Raw genomic sequence first — 16,937 nt, forward strand, 5'->3', positions numbered from 1 at the left:
ACAGATGACGCATCTTAAAAACAATTTATTGTGCATTCACCTCAAATGTATTTAACAGAACGTAAGTGGGTAAAGCCATTTATGTCAGCCATACTGTGGTATTTACCCAATAGTTAATGACATAAGAGATCTGAATCTCATAATGACAAAATCTCATTATTCTTTTAAAAGTTACAGCTCTATATCAACACCAGAAAAAAGAAATTCAGTTAGGGGGCATTACATTAGCTGACTTTACATTTTTAAAGCTTCTTGGATAATATTCAAACTGAGACTCAAATAACCTGTGTTTTATGGATTAGGGAGTATTTTCCTATCAAAAGTGCCAGGACCCTAATATATAAGTAATAGGTATAAATTGTTCTGAGCAGCCTCACCTGGGGCTCACCCCACCCTTATCCCAGACCCCATTTAAGCTCAGCCCCTTGCTGAGGGAGGTTTTTCAGTCTTGTTAGAGGAGCAGTAGTAGTCTACAGCTATGGCACTGCCATGCTTCTGCCTGGCCTTGGGTCCTGATGCACGGCCTGGCTTTGTGGCTTGGTATTGGATCTGTCCTGTTCTTGGTGTTGGATATATTGGATCTGTCTCATCACCGGGTGTCTGATGGTGTGGGTTCATGGTCAAACGTGGCTGCCACCTTCCTGTGCTGCAGGTAAGGTCCCTGCCCAAAGGCCTGTGACATCTTCCCAGCGATCCCTTGCAATGGTGTGACTGAAAACGTGTTCTAAAGTTAACAATAGAAAACCTGGTCTCTGCTAGATAGGATTTTTTTTTTTTTAAGAGATTAAACCACCTTTGGACCAGTGGTATACCAAAGGAATTTAGCATCTCTGCTCTACTTAATTTATTTGCAGGCAAGCTAAAAACTAATAATATAATATGCCTTTTGGATGGCTCTCTGCAGAAAAAGTAGTGGGAGTATCTGTGTTGATATTGTTCTGGTGCCTGATTTGCAGTTCAATGGACAATTTTAATTGTACCTATTATCAGCATTGAGGGATTTATGTTTGGGTAGTGCATGTGCAAAGACAGCATATAATTGCCAATATATTCAAAATATAAAGTGATAGAATTACAACACAGTTGGGATTGCTTCTAATAGTGATTTGTACTTATTTCTTGGAAGACAAGAGACTGTTAATGTATTTCTAAAAGTTTAGTATTCTCATAAAGATTTGTCAATATAAAACCATGTTTTATCCCTTTCTTACAAAGGAATGCATTGGTAAATAAGCAATTATTTTTACTTTTATTTCAGATTCATTGTGGATACTCCTATATAAGAATTTCGGTGATTTCTGTTCTTGTAGCAGGTTGTCTTTTGTTGCCTGTCTGTGAACAGCTGGTGTCCTGTAGTTGCTCACAAGCCTCCAGCAAACATGACATACTAACCTACTTTTTGAGTATGATTGTCAGTTGCTACTTCAGTTTGCTCAATTGGGTTTTAAGTCATCAGAACTGCATTGTTTGATTGTACAAAGTTTGACTATTTGCATTTTAAATTAAGAATGATGTTAAAGTGACTGTTTTCAGTACATGGCTCTTAAAGTTAAGCTTTTCAAAGTGGAGCTACAGCATAGTATTTGGCTTAGCACACTGATAGAAAGGCAACTACTTTCAGAGGAAAGCTTGACTGACTCTGAGTATCTGTCAGTATGGCAATTGTGCTGGTTTGGCAAAACTTCATTGAGAGCCTGGCACCACTAGCATTCTCCCTTGAATGTGGTCTTTCAAGAATTCAAGGCAGTGAGTGTGCAACCAGGAGTATTCTTTGTTTACGTGGATTTGTCTGAATCATGGTCGTAATAAAAATGAAGCAGTACTGGTATTAAAACAAGGAAGTTCTGCTATGAAGTTCTGTTATGTTGAAGTCCATATAACTAGCTAAATTCCCTCATACAAATCATCAATAAAGATATTAGAGAGGATGGGCCCCAACACTGACCCCCGGGGGAACACCATTGGTGACCGGTCGCCAGCTGGAATATCACTGATGATCAAAGTACAGAAAGAGTACATTATGAAATCTGTGTGAAATACTATGAGAAGTATTCCTGTAACCATCATAAGCTTGAGATGAGAGCAGAATAATTTTCTGTGAATCCTCCTCCAGGAGACACAACCACAGAAGAAAGGCTAAGCTTGACTTTGAGTGGTTGGATGATGTGGGCAACCCATAGTTACGCGTTCAGAGAAGGAGGGCATATATCCAAAGATGCAGTTTGCCTCCAGCTCTTTGCATTTTATGTATGAGGTGAGGGGTCTGGAGATCCAAGCAGCAGCTCTGCACTAGGCCCTACTTGGTATCTGGAAGGCGAGTAGGATGTTGACACTGCCGGTGTTTGCTCATGTTTGTCCAACACTGACAGATCCAGACCAGATTTTTTTTCCATATGTAACTGCAAGAATTTTACTGCAATCATGTATAACAAAGTGCACAGGTTTCTAAACTATTCTATACTTTTTTTTTAAAAGTCAGATATCTCAGATCAGAAGAGGAAACTCGTCTACAAAGAAAGTCTCAAAGATTAGTCTATATCAATCTTACGTACATTTGAACCTGTTCCTGTACAGCAGCCCAAAGACTATTGGCAATGCACCACGAAACCCATGACTGTTGGATTTAGATACTAGCTACAAATCCCCATTAATCTGTTTACAATCTTTTACTGTCTACGGGTAGTACCTTGGGAACTATTTGCTTTTTGGTAGCAGGTTTCAATGAAAAATTGGTTTATAAAAATATACTAAGAAGAAAAGACTTAATTATCCGGAACTCAATCTGAATTCCCCTAGGGTCTGAATATAACAGTCAAGAACCATATATGTGTGTGTGTGGGGTGGTGGTTTCTGGTAGTTTTCTATATTCATCTGATTTTTAAATATGTGGTGGGTTTTGGCGTTCTATTCAATGAATTTATTCTGTACTTTGAAAATATCACAATCACTGCATGATGAATTTTTTTCACTAGCCTTTAACATGTTCTTTTTCTACCTTTTCAGACTGGCTGGAAGAAATGTTTTGATATCACAAACAGTTGCACTTTGACAGCTCTGCTGTTACATAAGCAGATAAAATCTACCACTGAAATGTTTCATGTATGTTTAGCATTATCTCTTCATAAAATGCTAGAAAGGTTTGTTATTGGTTAATTATTGCTCTATGCAAGAGCCAGGAAATCTGTTCTTGCAGAGTTTTGTAGTGGTTGGTAATAAATTTTGCATGGTTGATATAATTAGGATCACAAAGGAACACTGATTAGTACAAAGCTGTATGTTTGTACAGATAAAATCTGCTATTTATTGTGATTTAGGTATTAACAAAAGGTCTGTTTTTGGCATCTCCAGTTCAGACATGACCCACCAAATCTCTGGGCCCTGCCAGGGTGGCTTGAAGAGGCAGGATGTGGGGATTCATGTAGCAAGCAGCGAAAAGCCATGCTGTTCGTAGACTGACCCTTTTTGTCTACTGGTTATCAGAAAAGTAGTCTGTGAAACGTGCCTGCACTCAACCTCCTGTTGAGGTGTAGTTATTTAACTTTGTACCTATGAGCCAAAGCATTTCTGTGGGTGGCAGAAATGAAAGGCCATGCAATGGGTGTCTGTCACTCCTGGGCCAGTTTTGGGCCTTCGTGCCCACGGACAAGCCCTTCACTATGGCACCACAGTGCCACTTCCCTGAGGCTCGCTGTCAATGGAGCAGGGGAAGGCTGTGCCTGGATGCAACAGCCACCTGAAAAGGCCTGTGGGGGTACTGAGGGCCAGGACCGTTCTGGCTGAACAAAGAGACGACGATACATGTACTTCAAGCCGGGAAAGAAGGCAAAAATCGAGGGGTAAACACCCCAAACACCACCCCACCCCATTTTAGCCGCGGGACGAGGCCCGCCCGGGCACGAAATGGCGGCCGCCTCCATGTGCCTGCCCCCCGCGCATGCGTCTTGGAACGGGGGACGGGACATGGAGCGGGGCAGGGCCGCCGCCGGTCCCTCCCCTGCTCGGGCGGCGGCGTGGCCGGGGCGCTCGGCCGGCCGGGAGGCTTCGGGGCTCTGCTGCGCTGCGCCTTGCCTCGGCCCGGCCCTGCCCGTGCGAGGGAGGCGGCGGTGAGCTGCGGGGCGAGGGGGGGCGGCGGGGGCCGGGCAGCCGCACGCCGCCTCTGGGGGCTCTGATGGCCCCCGAGCAGTGAGGGCTGGCGGCGGGGGGCTGCGGGGGCACCTCCGGGAAGGGTGGCCCGGGACAACGGGGTTCAGCTGTGGAGCCCCCTCCGGGTCGCCTCAGGCTGTGGGTCCGGGTGAAGCAGGGGCTCGGAGCCCCTGTGCGCGTCCCTGGGCACCGCTGCAGCAAAGGGTTGCCGTGGTGGTGGTGCGGTTTTTTTAGGATCTGCTCATAAATTATCTGAATATTGCATAGGGAAAATAAGCGGGGAAATAAAGGGGGAGATGTCTGCTGGGTTGGCGCCTGCCTGAGGGGGAGCCCTGCCTTGGGAGCTGGGGCTGGGCTGGGGGCACCGCGGGGGTTTCGGGGCTGGGCGCCCGGAGGGGCTTGGTCCCACCTAAAGGGGTGTTAAAGTCAGCACGAAACATCTGCAGCAAAACCTGGGGAAGAACATTTGTTGCTGCTGTGTAATGACACGGAGAGCTCCTTATTTAAAGAGCTGGGAGCTTCAGGCATGTTGTTCCGTAAAGCAAGGGAAAGCTTGGGGTCTGTTTGTAATGCCAGCGCTGGGGAAAAAGCTGCTCAAATGTGGGTGGTTTTATTTTAAAAAATCCATTAGGAGAACTTGAATAGCTAACTTTTGTCACCTAAATAGCACTAAAAATGACGATACGATTGTATTTCTTCAGTTAAAGCTAATGCAAACAGTAAATAAAGATGTTCGGCCGAACGCTGTTACTTGTAGGTCTCTGAGGTTTTGCCATAAACATAATTCAAAAGTGGTAAATGCCTTGAGTTTGAGAAAGCTCAGTTTGAGAAAGATGAGGATCAATTAAATAAAAATCTTGCTCAGAAGCACAGCTGCTTCCCACACACACCCATAAAAAGATTGCCGTGTCCTAAACGAAGAAAAAAGCTTAGTCTGGGACTTCATTGCACCGAATGACTAGACTTTCTGAAAGTGAGGCTTAAAACGTGTATTTGAGCTCTGTTTTGAAATGCAGATGCTCAGCAGGTGGGTGTGAGGCTGTGCCAGCAGCCTCCCAGCGCTGCCCGCCTTGGGCGCGGTGTCTGCCTCTCCTTGCCCAGACAGATGCTGACTTCTGCACCCTCCTGAGAGGATGGCCTCGTTACTGGCTCTGAAATGGGGCTTCCTGAAGACGTTATGATTAGTTTGACACACATTTCAACTGTTAAGGGCAGATCCATAAATTTCCATTTTTTTTACAGTCTCTTATTAAAAAAAAAAAAAAAAACTTTTTAAATCGTGTTTTATTTTCTTAATTCCTATTGAGCCCCCTGGTGTTGAGAACTGCAGGTAGAATGCAGAAATACATGAAAGCTGTTACTTCTTTGTGGCCTGAATCTTTGATATGTTGGGCTTTTTTTTTTTTTTTTTTGTGACTGCTGTTTTAGCATGGGAAATAGCGAACAGCTGTTAGCTTAACTGAGCCACTGCTGACCGCTTCTGGGAATCCCCTGCTGAGACCCCGTATCGTGGGAGAGATTTGAAAGTCTTAATTTTAGCACAAGTTTGTGGTCCTGTTACCAGGATAAGCTGAAGAAACGGTGATTTAACTTGAACTTTTCTGGATCCCTGTTGAATGTGTGGATATGGATTTGTTTTAGTTGGATTAACGTGCAGCTGTGCAACATACTTGATCACAGTATTTTAAAGTCAAAGAGTTTGTAGAGGAAAACAGCTGTATACGTTAGTGCACCGATATTTGATACTCAGCTTTACATGAATTAGGATACGAGTAGACCTCATCGATTTGTCAGTTTATCGAAGTTCAGCAACTGCGCTGCTGCTGTTTACGTTCGATAATGATTTGGGCAGCTCTACCTTGGGCCAACACATCCCTGTTACTTACATAAAAACTTGCATGTGCATCTTTGATTACTTGTTTTTTATTGCTGTCGCTCCTGCTTAGATTAGCCAACATGGTTTATGCTGCTTTGAATGGTACTTGCAACCTTGGACATTTGAAGGAAGAAACATCATTAGACTGCATCTGTTTTTTGTTTGTTAACAAGACTTTTCATGATTTTTTTTTAATGTGGTATCTACTTTTTTTTTCTGCTTTTACCTGTGAAGTAAAAGTGTCAATTCCCTTCGAAATTGACACTGGGGCATAAAACTTTGAGCAATTGTATTTCAGTGTATTTCATCATAAACAAACTTGTCTGTCCTGCAGTATTAAAAGAAAACAGCACGAACGGAGGTAGGGGGCTTTTAACCGAAGCACCCCAGGTGTGGTAGTTGGTGATAGAGCTGCCAGGTTGGACAGGCTGGCACTTGCTTTCTGGGAGCCTTTTGAACAGGGAGGAGGCTGCAGGCTGGCTTACTGACGGACTGCAGCTCCTGTCCTGCTCCTTGCACGTGGGACTGTGTTTAGGGCGGTGACTTACGGCTGCTGGCACGACTGGTGGTAGGAAGCTGTGCCATGTGCCAGAGGAAAGAGTGTCTGTGTTAGGTCATCTGCCATATAGATCTGTGGGCTGATAGACAGCCTTGCCAAGGAACAGGAAAAGGCAGGAGAAAAATGTGCATTTTTCTTTTTTCTTACTCTGTTTTCCATTACTTTTATAGTAAGTTAGTAGTTACAGGCGGTGTTGTTTACCAAACTTCACTACTAACATTAACGATAATGCAAATATTGAATAACGTGCTGTTTACATTGTGCTGCTGAGCAGTACAAGGTAAATGCAGTTACAACACTTGTTTCCCGTCTATTTTATACTTAACCTGACCGCACAATTCTATCAGTAACACAGTATTTGCAATGTGGGGTAAACTACCTTGTGTTATGATGCCTTCAAGCATGTTCATGTAAGGAAGAGAACGTATAAATCACTATCCATGTTTTCCTATTACTTTCGTGTAGCAAATGTTATTAGTCTTTTTTAACTAATAAAGATTTTTGTGCATTTTTCCCAGACAGGAGGGGAAAGCAGACAGATGGTTCTTAGTACCCCATGGCCTCAGCTGCCTCAGTTCATTCACATACTGCCTATTGTAACTTCGAAGCATTCTTTAGGTAAGAAAGCTCTTCAGAGTACTCCATGTGGGTTATAAGTATACACTTACTGTACTTCTGTGTTAAATCTTGAAATTGCATCTTGTTTTTACTCTTAGTTGTGTTATTTATGTGCTCTGGTGACACATGTCATTATAAACCTACCCTTTGTGTGTTAGACACTGACAGCAGTTTTGTGAATGAATTTTAGATTTCTTAATGTGCCATGCAGAGCTAGCAAAGGACATTTTGCTCACTTTACTGCAGAACATGTACCTGTCAACTGTATGTATAATAGGCCACCAAAAAAATCATATTTTTAACTTATGTTTTTAGTAATGTATGGGTATACAGTCAGCTGAAAAAAATATTTCTGATGTGGGTACATAACTTCTTAAATAACATAAAAGAATTCAAAGGTATATCTGCATTGCGTCAGAGCACTGTGGCTAAAATTGTCGATAATGCCAAAACTAGATTTGTGCCAACACTTGCAACTTTCCATTAGTTAAATGATAGCTTTCAGATGACAACATTGGGCAGAACCAATTTCCTTTTCACAATTACTGTTTTATTTCCGTGTCTGACTTAGCATTGAGTGTACTGTTCATCGTTTCCAAAACTGCACTTAGTTTTTCCTGTGGATCTCCCAGATTTATTTATTTTTTTTGCCAATGGCTTTGCAGGTCAGTTCATCTTTTGGGACCCGTCACTGCCTTCTGGTTAAGGAATCCAAGCACACGTACAGGATGACTCAACAGTGGGATGGATGTTCAGATACCAGAAAGGTGCTGGTAACTTGACGGGAACTTCCACATTCTTTGGAGGTATGTGTGCATGTAAACTTCTCATTGAATGCTACCCTGATTATATCACAGAGAAGTATAATTTACTTAATTAAGTTCTAAAATAGATACAAACATAATCCTACATACTCTTCCTAGTTTAAGTATTCAAAATGAAATAAGCATTCACACCTTCACAGTGAATATTAGGTCTTTGTTTGGCAAAACTTTGTGGGATATAACTTCTGGAACTTCTTTCTGACTTCGTATCCCACAGTGAGTAATACAATGTAATTTTGCCTGTTTTAAAAGTACTGCAGAATAGAATACTAAAAATAGAATTGCTAGGGTTATCTGTTTTAAAGGGATGTAGCACCAAGAACAAATTATGGCCGCTTCTCATCAGGGAGATTGTATGTATTATGTATGCCATATACACCTTGTCACATCCCTTTGTTCTGGAGTGGATGTGCTGCATCTCATCTAATCTCACCTATATCCTGGCCTGTGGGTTAGGGGAGGCCCTTTCTGGTGCTTCTCGGATGCCAAAACCCCTTTGTGGGAGCCAGGGTAGCACCTGTAAAGCTCAAATAAGTTTCAAATAAGAAGATGAAAACTTTGTTTCTTTCAGAGATGGCATGACAGTAGCAAAAGTGTAGAGAAGCATCTTAGACAGCAGCATTTGTTTAGTTATATTTTTTTTTGGTCAGGACTTCAGTTTTAGGTAACAGCTAAAATTTTAATCCATCCTCGGGAGGGAGGAAGATTGAAAAATTAGCAGGTATTTGACTCAAACTAAATTTAGCATGGCTACCATTAACTAGAAGAGAGAGTTATGTAATTGTTGATTACTACATCCACACATAATGCTTTGGAACGCCCGTTCATTGTGTGAGTTAAAGCACTGAAGGTCGTAAAACGTGGTCACGTAGGTGTTAATTTGATAAAATGATCTAGGAGCAAAATGCAAGCTCAGCATGAATAAACATCTTCACTACCTAAGTAACACTAATGTACTATTTAGAAATACCGCTTTGTTTTGAAGTGGAATATGTTGAAACATGCATAACGCTCTTCGTTCTGTCTGACTTGCAGGCTTTTCCCCCTTGTGTGTAAGGCATGTGTCTGTTCAGGAAAGAACAGATTCAGTTATTAAATATAACTCGAAGGTTGTTATTAGGTTATCCCTCAGCGTCTATGACTTGTCTCTATTACAAATGGAAGCTTTAAGAGACTAAGGTGAAGATACCTGAAGACTGCTGGAATAAATTCTTTGGCGGTTGAGACGATTTGTTAGGAGGATAAACAGAAGTGAAGCTGTTCAGCACTAAATTTTCTAGATTCTTTCCCACTTAAAGGATGTACAGGCTTTCCTTTCATAAAAATGGATTGTTTCACTCATATCAGAAACCTCAATAGCCTACAAATCAGGATGTATCAGGGAAGGATAGCTGTCAGATTAGTTTCTGATAGGGTAGTCTGTGTACTGGCAGGTGTTCTCCCCCCACCATAATGAGATGCTATGGAAAACTTTAATTCTAGATGTCAGATCTTTTATTTCTTAATGTTTCTTTATCTAATTTAATGTTTAAAGAGGGAGAAAATAATATTAAAGGAAATTGAATCCCAGAGAAAGTGTGCCATGAGGGTTGTCATGGAAAGATGGTTCAATTAAAAATATACAGTGTGTTCTGGTGATTCTTGAAGAATGCAGAGCTTTTCTGCTCTTTTCCCTGCTGACTCATGTGGCAAAGGTTGTTCATTGCAATAGAGTCGTGGAATTTGCTAAGTTCTTGGGTCACTGTGTTTCGTGCTGAAAAACAGCATGTGAACCTCACTTTGCCCTGTTTTCCTAAGTGGCCACTAAAGTTTGTTTTCACTGTTAGTTGTACAAATACCTTTTCCTGTGCTTGGCCTGTGTGGTTTTTTTTTTCACCCTTTAAAAAAAGTTTATGGAGCGGGGGGTGGGCAGGACTTCTGAATTGGATTCTTCTGGACACGTGTGTTCAAAGTTCATTGTTGATTAAAGGGAGTTGTTATGAATTGGCTTCCGTATTTGATAGAATTCTTGTAGTTCGAGTTTAAACTTAAATGTACAGAACTTGCTCTCTTGCTGTTAAAATACCTTTTTTCTACAAAGTGCTTGATATACCATGAGGTATTAACAGATGAATCTGCACTTGGTAAGATAAAAAGCTGGGTTCTCCACATTCAAACCAAGTTGTACAAAATAAATGGTATTGCAAAGCAAGGTCCTTGCTAGTAATGCCTCTGCAGTAGATAAAGACATATGGATGTAACTTTTTTCATGGCAAAATGTAAATATAGCATGTTACTAATCCATTATCTCTTACTGTTTCCACTTGCTGACTCTTTTTTTGTGCTGTTTTCTAGAGACCTACTGTATGTGAGAACATTGAAGAAATTTGTGCAGCTTGAATACATCGGATTATTCCAGCGCCTGAAACTTTCATGATGAAGAGAGCTAGGCAGAAGGTTGTGGCTGAAAATCAAATTCCTCAAACATCACAGAAAAACAAAAAACAGAAAACTTGCTTTGGTGAATCTGACCCCCTTGCCTCGGTGGACTGGGGAAGCCTTCCACACCATGTTATTCTGTGCATTTTCCAGTTTCTACCTTTAGTAGATCGAGCCAGGGCATCTTCTGTTTGCCGAAGGTGGAATGAAGTTTTTCACATCCCAGATCTCTGGAGGAGATTTGAATTTGAACTTACCCAGCCAGCTACTTCTTACTTAAAGTCTACTCATCCTGATCTGATTCAGCAGATTATCAAGAAGCACGCTGATCATCTGCAGTATGTCAGCTTCAAGGTAAAGTCTTGGATGAGAGGAGCCTTGTTTTGTTGTATTGCTGTGCCTAATGTATGCAGCTTTTCTGTTGGTTGGCTCAAGTCTTGTACCTGGAAAGTTTTATATTTAAAAGCGCAGCTATGCGACAACTTACAACACATGCACACTGTTTCTTTCTGATTCTACACTTTATTCCCCAAAAAATAAAGAAAGAGCTAACATTATATGGTATAGCACTGAAGGTTGGGTGATACGTTTCAAGAATATCCTGCAGAGTTTTTGTGAACCAACGTTGGTGGCAATCTGAGTACTCAGCAGATTATTGTGTGGACAAACACTTCTTACACCTGGAAGAATTCAAGGAAGTGAATTTAAATCTTACATGCACAGCCCTATTTTGCAAAATTATAGAGTGAGTGGAGAATGTCTTGACATTTTAGAACTCGTGAATAGGGGAGAGGTGCTGTACAGGCAGGCACATGTACACTTCAGGAAGTAATGAAGTAACAGTAAACTTGATTTAAATGAAGGCTATGTCTGTAGTCTCAGGACTGCATAAATTTGGGCTTATTTCATTTGAATACTTAGTGTGGTTCACTAATAGTTTATCAGAGAAGTTAGTTTCAATTGCAGGTGCTTTGTTAATGTTTTACAGTCACTTCTCCTTAGCAGAGGTCATAGTTCTAAGCTGTGAAGGAAAAGAAAAAGAAAGAACTGATACTAAAGCTAGGATTAAAATCTGAAGCTTCCCTTTGTCAGCAGAGTTAGCAATTTTACATTTGGAGATACTGTGATTTGGTTGTGTAGCAGCATGTGGTTAATCAGTTATTAAGTACCTGTAACTTCTACGTGTAATATAACTGATGGTAATAAATTGGCAATATAATGTCTATTTGTGCAGCTTGTGTGCTTTTTTAGGCTCTTAAGATAGATCTTCAAGTGTTGATGAAAAGCTGTCTATCATTTCAGCTGTCAGCGAGGAGGAAGGAGAGATGAAATAGTGATTTGTCCAAAGTTAGCCATCAGTCTTATAGATGATCTTACAGATGAATTGGGAATAAGTTCAGTATTCAAGACACAAAGCTATTGTCCCTGCAGGTAAAATGGATTACAACATTGGAGTACGTCTAGGCCTTCTCAAGTCTTTTTATTTTTTTTTCAGTTCTAAAATTCTGGAATTGGCATTTGAAGTACATACATACCACTGTCTGTCGTACCAGCACTAAGTTACTTAGGAAGGTATGAGGTTACTTGAAGAGAAGGCCTAGATCTGAGCTGTCTGTCCATATTGGGAATAACCATGCTTAAGAATATTTTATAATAGTAACCTGCCTGAACTCTTGAAATTTCTTGTCTTGAAATTTCTAATTAATGTTACTTTTTTTGTCTTTGTGGTAAATGAAACTTGGTGCAGTACAGCTTGAAGTGGTAGTGGACTGTGAAGTCTTGAGTATCAGTACCACTGTTTTCTAAAATATAATAAAGAATGACTTAATGTTTTTAATTTGCTTTTATAGGTTGATAGTAGCACTGAGTCAGCAGAAGCAGCCTGTGACATCCTTTCTCAGTTGGTTAACTGTTCTATCAAGACACTGGGTTTAATTTCTACAGCAAAACCAAGCTTCATGAATGTCTCTAAGGTAGTGTTCTACAAACTGCTTTTTGCAAGAGTGAATTAAATGTTTTTCAAGAAAAAGTAACGCACTGTTAATTACTTTAACCTTTCCGTTGTGTTTCTGGATTTTTCTTATGCTGTTGCTCATAGGAAAATATTTAATACTGCTTTTACAGACTTGTGAAAATTGTTATTCACTTGTTTTTTGTGAAATTATCTATTGTTACATTGTCTTTACTTTGTGGAATCCATTAGTATTGGGAAAGGAATTGAATGTTGATTCCGTTCATTAAAAGTGGGAGTGCTGATAATTAGAAGTACAGAAATGGGAAATTGTTTAAAAGGCTTGAGTCCTCACATTTCTAGATTAAAGTATATAATAAACATATGCTGCGATGTATTGGTAAGATGTTTGCGAGATTTTCTTTGACTCCGTAGGTTCACAGCAGTGCTTCTGGAAAACTACGTAAACGCAACTTCCTTTTTTTCTGTAGAGAAATTCTAGATATGTTAGGCTAGTCACTGTGTCCATTTTCCACTGGTATATTGCAATGGAAAGATTGAGTGTATGGGTTGACTACTGAGTATAAACTTAATTTTTGTGACATAGCGGCATTTAAAAAAAACACTAAGATAAGCATTTGTGCTTTACACAAGAAAGGAGTTGCTTGAGAAGTGATAACCGTACTTTCTGCATATGCAAAACCTGAGGTTTAGATGAGGTTCTGCCTATCTTTCATACGACTTTTTTCCCTCCAATTTATCCAAACAGGCTCATTTTGCTTCAGCACTGACTGTAGTTTTTGTAAACTCCAAGTCGTTATCATCAATCAAGATAGATGACACACCACTTGATGATCCGTCCTTGAAGGTTCTTGTTGCGAACAATAGCGATACTCTAAAACTGCTAAAAATGAGCAGCTGTCCTCATTTATCACCTGCTGGTGAGTAGTGAAAATATATATATGAAAAACATAGTAGAATAGCAGTATAAAACAATAGTTACGACCTACTTTTGAAGCAATTATTGATCTACTATATACAGACAGTTTATATGTGCAGCTTTGTAAACTTAACTGGTATTTTGTGGAAATACACATGTAAAATCCCAGACCTATGAATCAATTACTAGTTGGTGGGATGAAGGATGTGAAAGCAGTTCCTCCATAAAGGTTTTTGCAAAATTTTGTTAGTTTAACTTAATGAGCAAAAGTGTTATACTTCAAAGTTGTATTTAAAAAAAAAAAAAAAACAAAACACCTTAAGGAGTATATGAATTTGAACAGCTGATGGTGTAAGAGCAGAGTCTTTCAGTTTCTGTAGTGCCCTCCTGTGTCCAGATCTGGTAGCATGGACTTGCTCGTTTAAGTATTGGTTGGTGAATGGCTCACTCCATCTAAGGGCACTAGAAAATACAGGCTTGCTGTAAAGCTCAGAGGACCTTTGAGACCCTTCTCACTCACTTCTTACCTGAAACCCCTGGAGCTAGGGGAAGGGAGTGCTGGTCTAGTCTCTGTCCTGTATTCTTATCCAGAGTGCACAAAAGGTGATTTAATCTGTGTACTCTGTTCCAACAGATAAAGAGCAGTGTGTTGTTTAAGTTGTAGTCGATACAAAGTTTTGTTTTAGCTTACCTGTTAAACTTAGCTGCTGGTGTCCATTTAAATAGAGTACTCAGATCAATGCTGATTTTTTCAGCATTTGGGAAGGGAAGGGAACAGTGGCAAGTTCAGCTGGATCTTACCTGATCTCAATTTCCTCTTGCTGAGGAAATTCTGGACAAGGAAAGGCAAAGAGGAACCAAAAAAAAAAAGCATATCCAAGATAAACGCAACTAATTAGGTTTGCTTCTATTACTGTTAAGTATTTCTGTCCAAAATCTCACAAAAGGATGTAGATACCTAGAACTTCAATTACGTTTTGTTTTTTTTTGGATACAGACATGAATACTCAAGCCAATAGACTTAGTAGTTGCTTGAGCTTTGCAGCAAATAACTGCTTTCTGTAAAATGAATAGTGAATATAATTCTTTTTGTTTGTTTCTCAGGAGTTCTTTGTGTTGCTGACCACTGTCATGGACTTAAGGAGCTGGCTTTGAACTACTACATATTAAGTGATGAACTGTTGCTGGCTCTTTCAAGTGAAAAACATGTTGACCTTGAACACCTTCGCATAGACATCGTGAGTGAAAATCCTGGACAAGTTGAATTTCACACCATTAAAAAGCAAAGCTGGGATGCTTTTGTTAAACACTCCCCCAATGTCAACATTGTGATGTATTTCTTCTTATATGAAGAAGAATTTGATGCTTTCTTCAGAGAGGAAACTCCTGTTACCCACCTTTACTTTGGTCGTGCAGTAAGCAAAGCAATGTTGGGTCGAATTGGCATGAATTGCCCAAGGTTAATTGAGCTGGTTGTGTGTGCTAATGGACTTCAGCCTTTGGACGATGAACTTATTCAGATTGCTGAGCGCTGTAAGAACTTAACAGCGATGGGACTTGGTGAATGTGAAGTAACTTGCAGAGGTTTTATTGAATTTGTAAAGGTGTGTGGAGGCAGGCTTAACCAGCTCTCTATAATGGAGGAGGTACTGATTCCGGATAATGATTACAGCTTAGATCGACTTCACTTGGAAGTCTCCAAACACCTTGGAAGAATGTGGTTTCCTGATATGATGCCAACGTGGTGAACTCTCTTCATCTTTGGATAAACATGTAGAAACATGGCGTTACTTTCTATGCAAATAAAGAACTTAAAAAGGAAATAGGAAAATGTATTTTCAGATTTGAGTTTTTTACCTTGTGAACCTTTAGTAGCGTTACAGCAAAATATTTAAGAACATTAATGGTATGTTGAAATAGAAACTAGATTAAGTGTACTTAACACTCCTGAAAGTATGCCTGTTGTTTACAGGTGCTTCATCCTCCAGTGAACTTAGGCTTCTCTGAGCTCCAGTTTTGATGTTCTATTCACATTAAGATTTTTTTTTCCATGTGTTTTGTTAGTCTTTCTTTAGCAGTCAGAAGAGGCCTAGAGCAAATGGTTCTCCTTGAGCAACTCAAATCTTGTGGGAAGTTGGATACAACTTGGAGTTCAGGAAGACTTTTTATTTGCCACAATGTTTTATGCAGCTATTTTTCAAAATAGTCTTGTTATACATAAAAAAGCTTGCACATGAAAATACTTACACTAGTCCAGGTTACTCAAGTCTAGCATAAAGTCCTGCCAGTATATTAAAATGTTGTGGTAAATAAGCTTACGCTACCAAAAAGAAGTCTGGAAGATTTTAAATTGCACTTTAGGTAAACTGGTAGAGCGACTTAAACTGTAGAGACAGCGTTGTACAGTGTTTTTTCTATCTTTTATATTAAGTGGATGGAAAAGACATCGTGTTAAAGTTAGTGAATTTAAAAGTTCAGTTGTAGATTGCTTGGAAGAGCAGCAAAGCACGTTGGAAACAGCCAGAGTATATGGAATGGCTTCTGGGTTTGAGAGTTCGTATCTTTGATTACAAAGGTTGATGTCTGAAGGCTGTTCTGGACTCTCGTTATTCAGAAATAAGAAGGATCCCATAAATGTGGCTAGTGAGAAGGAAGGGTTGAGTGGAATACAGTTGTTTTCAATCACTTTCTGGAATTAAGGGTTTAGAGCATTTCAAAAACTTATTTGCCAGTTAGAGGCCAGAATGGCCTGTAGTAGTCTTACCTTTCCTGCTGTGCTGTCAGCCCTGATTTCTAGAATGTGTATTGCTGGAGGTAATACTGATTTTTTTTGGTTCAGGAGGGATTATAAGACTGTTTAATACTTATTTTGAGGAAGACGACTTTCTTTACTTTTTTCACCATGGAAAGGAACGATGAGCTGATGTGAACTAGAGTATGTATTTTTGTGATGACATTTTGCACAGTTTGTGAACTGAAATGAATTGTATATGTATTTTTCTCTACTTGTTTTCATGCTGCAGTTCTATATTCCTGTTTGTAATGAAAGTCTACATTAATGTAATTTAATTTACTGTTTTTTTGTCACATCAGATAAAGAGTCAAATAGTTTCTTCCACAGCTATACTTTTTTTTACTGTAAAAAAAAAAAGGCTAAAGGCCTCCATTGTATGGATCAGAATGTTTTTATGATTCGTTCAGTTATAGGCTAAAGGAATTCAGGTGATATATAATGCTTGTCTGAACCAATAATGTATTACTGCTTGTTGCACAATTAAAGAAAGAAGCATCTGGCTCTGGTTACTAACACCGATTACCCAAGCACCTGCTTTGTAATCATGGGGATGGAACAAAAGACAAGTATTTCCAAATGGTACTTGGTTTAAGATGTGTGATTTGCTGTAACTGTAAACATAATAAACAGATCTAATACATGCACTGATATTAGACTCCTGTCTGTCTGTGTCACTGTTTGTCCTCCCTTCAGGTAGGGTTCTGTCCTGTAGGAACTTGACAAACCTAGAGAGAGGCAGCGGAACTGTTGTGAGTTATAGGGAATAAGTTATCATCCTTTCATGTTCATGCCTCAAACTGTGAAATGCAAAGTG

The 16,937-nt window shown here is 39.9% G+C and overlaps 1 protein-coding gene across 3 annotated transcripts; it reads left to right on the forward strand.

Annotated features, from left to right (window-relative positions):
* The first annotated feature begins 460 nt into the window (after positions 1–460).
* Positions 461–16,771, forward strand: LOC106032828 (F-box/LRR-repeat protein 21). 3 transcript variants are annotated; one of them, XM_066977042.1, is made up of 7 exons: positions 461–652; positions 7,097–7,196; positions 7,862–8,002; positions 10,355–10,792; positions 12,289–12,411; positions 13,159–13,330; positions 14,434–16,771. In XM_066977042.1, the coding sequence occupies exons 4-7, from the start codon at positions 10,433–10,435 to the stop codon at positions 15,075–15,077; spliced, it is 1,299 nt and encodes a 432-aa protein (XP_066833143.1). In that variant the 5' UTR covers positions 461–652; positions 7,097–7,196; positions 7,862–8,002; positions 10,355–10,432; the 3' UTR covers positions 15,078–16,771. The 3 variants fall into 3 exon arrangements, with proteins under 3 accessions (XP_066833143.1, XP_047913329.1, XP_047913328.1); XM_048057372.2 differs by lacking the exon at positions 461–652 and adding an exon at positions 3,948–4,103; XM_048057371.2 differs by lacking the exon at positions 461–652 and adding an exon at positions 3,963–4,103 and having other exon boundaries at positions 7,101–7,196.
* Positions 16,772–16,937: the final 166 nt, after the last annotated feature.

The sequence above is a fragment of the Anser cygnoides genome, chromosome 14 (assembly GCF_040182565.1).
Source record: "Anser cygnoides isolate HZ-2024a breed goose chromosome 14, Taihu_goose_T2T_genome, whole genome shotgun sequence".
NCBI lineage: Eukaryota > Metazoa > Chordata > Aves > Anseriformes > Anatidae > Anser > Anser cygnoides.